The sequence below is a fragment of the Crocuta crocuta genome, unplaced genomic scaffold (assembly GCF_008692635.1).
Source record: "Crocuta crocuta isolate KB4526 unplaced genomic scaffold, BGI_CrCroc_1.0 scaffold142, whole genome shotgun sequence".
NCBI classification, from domain to species: domain Eukaryota; kingdom Metazoa; phylum Chordata; class Mammalia; order Carnivora; family Hyaenidae; genus Crocuta; species Crocuta crocuta.
In genome coordinates this window covers 1,891,458-1,892,116 of record NW_027528892.1, presented here as the reverse complement: position 1 = coordinate 1,892,116, position 659 = coordinate 1,891,458, and the positions used below count along the sequence as shown (strand labels likewise).

Here is a 659-nt window from a genome sequence, read left to right as displayed (position 1 = left end):
CGGACCCCAGGACAGCCTTCCTGGAGCCCTGGTGTGACATCTCCTCCGGGCCTGCCTTGGCTTCCGGTCCCATCCGAGCACCCTCGCCCTGGGACCTCCCTGCCCAGCTGGTGCTTGGGGCTTACAGGATCATTTCCTGGACCTCCACCCATGTTCCTTTATGTGGATACTGCTTATTTCCAGACATTTCTGCTGTGTCCCAGGCATGGTCCTGGGTGTGGGGGAGGCAGCTGGGATGGGTAATGACCACATGAATGTTCAGTAAAATGTCAGGGAGTGAACGATGGAGACTGAGAGACTGAGGGCTTCTCGCTGACCCGGCCCAGCTGACCTCCCGGGTCACAGGGGGTCCCGAGGCCAGGCTGGGTGGAAACTCTGGGCTCTGGCTCCTGGACAGACTCCCTTGCCCTCCTCCCCCCGCAGCCGTGGCTTCCCTGACTTTCCTCCCCTTTGCCNGCCACTGGTCCAAGCTGACGCGGCACCAGCGCACGCACACGGGCGAGCGGCCCAACGCCTGCGCCGACTGCGGCAAGACCTTCTCGCAGAGTTCGCACCTGGTGCAGCACCGGCGCATCCACACGGGCGAGAAGCCGTACGCCTGCTCCGAGTGCGGCAAGCGCTTCAGCTGGAGCTCCAACCTCATGCAGCACCAGAGAATT

At 63.2% G+C, this 659-nt stretch overlaps 1 protein-coding gene across 1 annotated transcript in view; it reads left to right on the top strand.

The window, feature by feature from the left end:
- Positions 1-659, top strand: part of ZNF787 (zinc finger protein 787) — a 20,344-nt gene that overhangs the window by 14,912 nt on the left and 4,773 nt on the right. The window contains exons 4-5 of the mRNA XM_077756947.1: positions 184-239; positions 424-657. Of these exons, the coding sequence (XP_077613073.1) occupies positions 184-239; positions 424-657 (290 nt within the window). The remainder of the gene's footprint in view (positions 1-183; positions 240-423; positions 658-659) is intronic.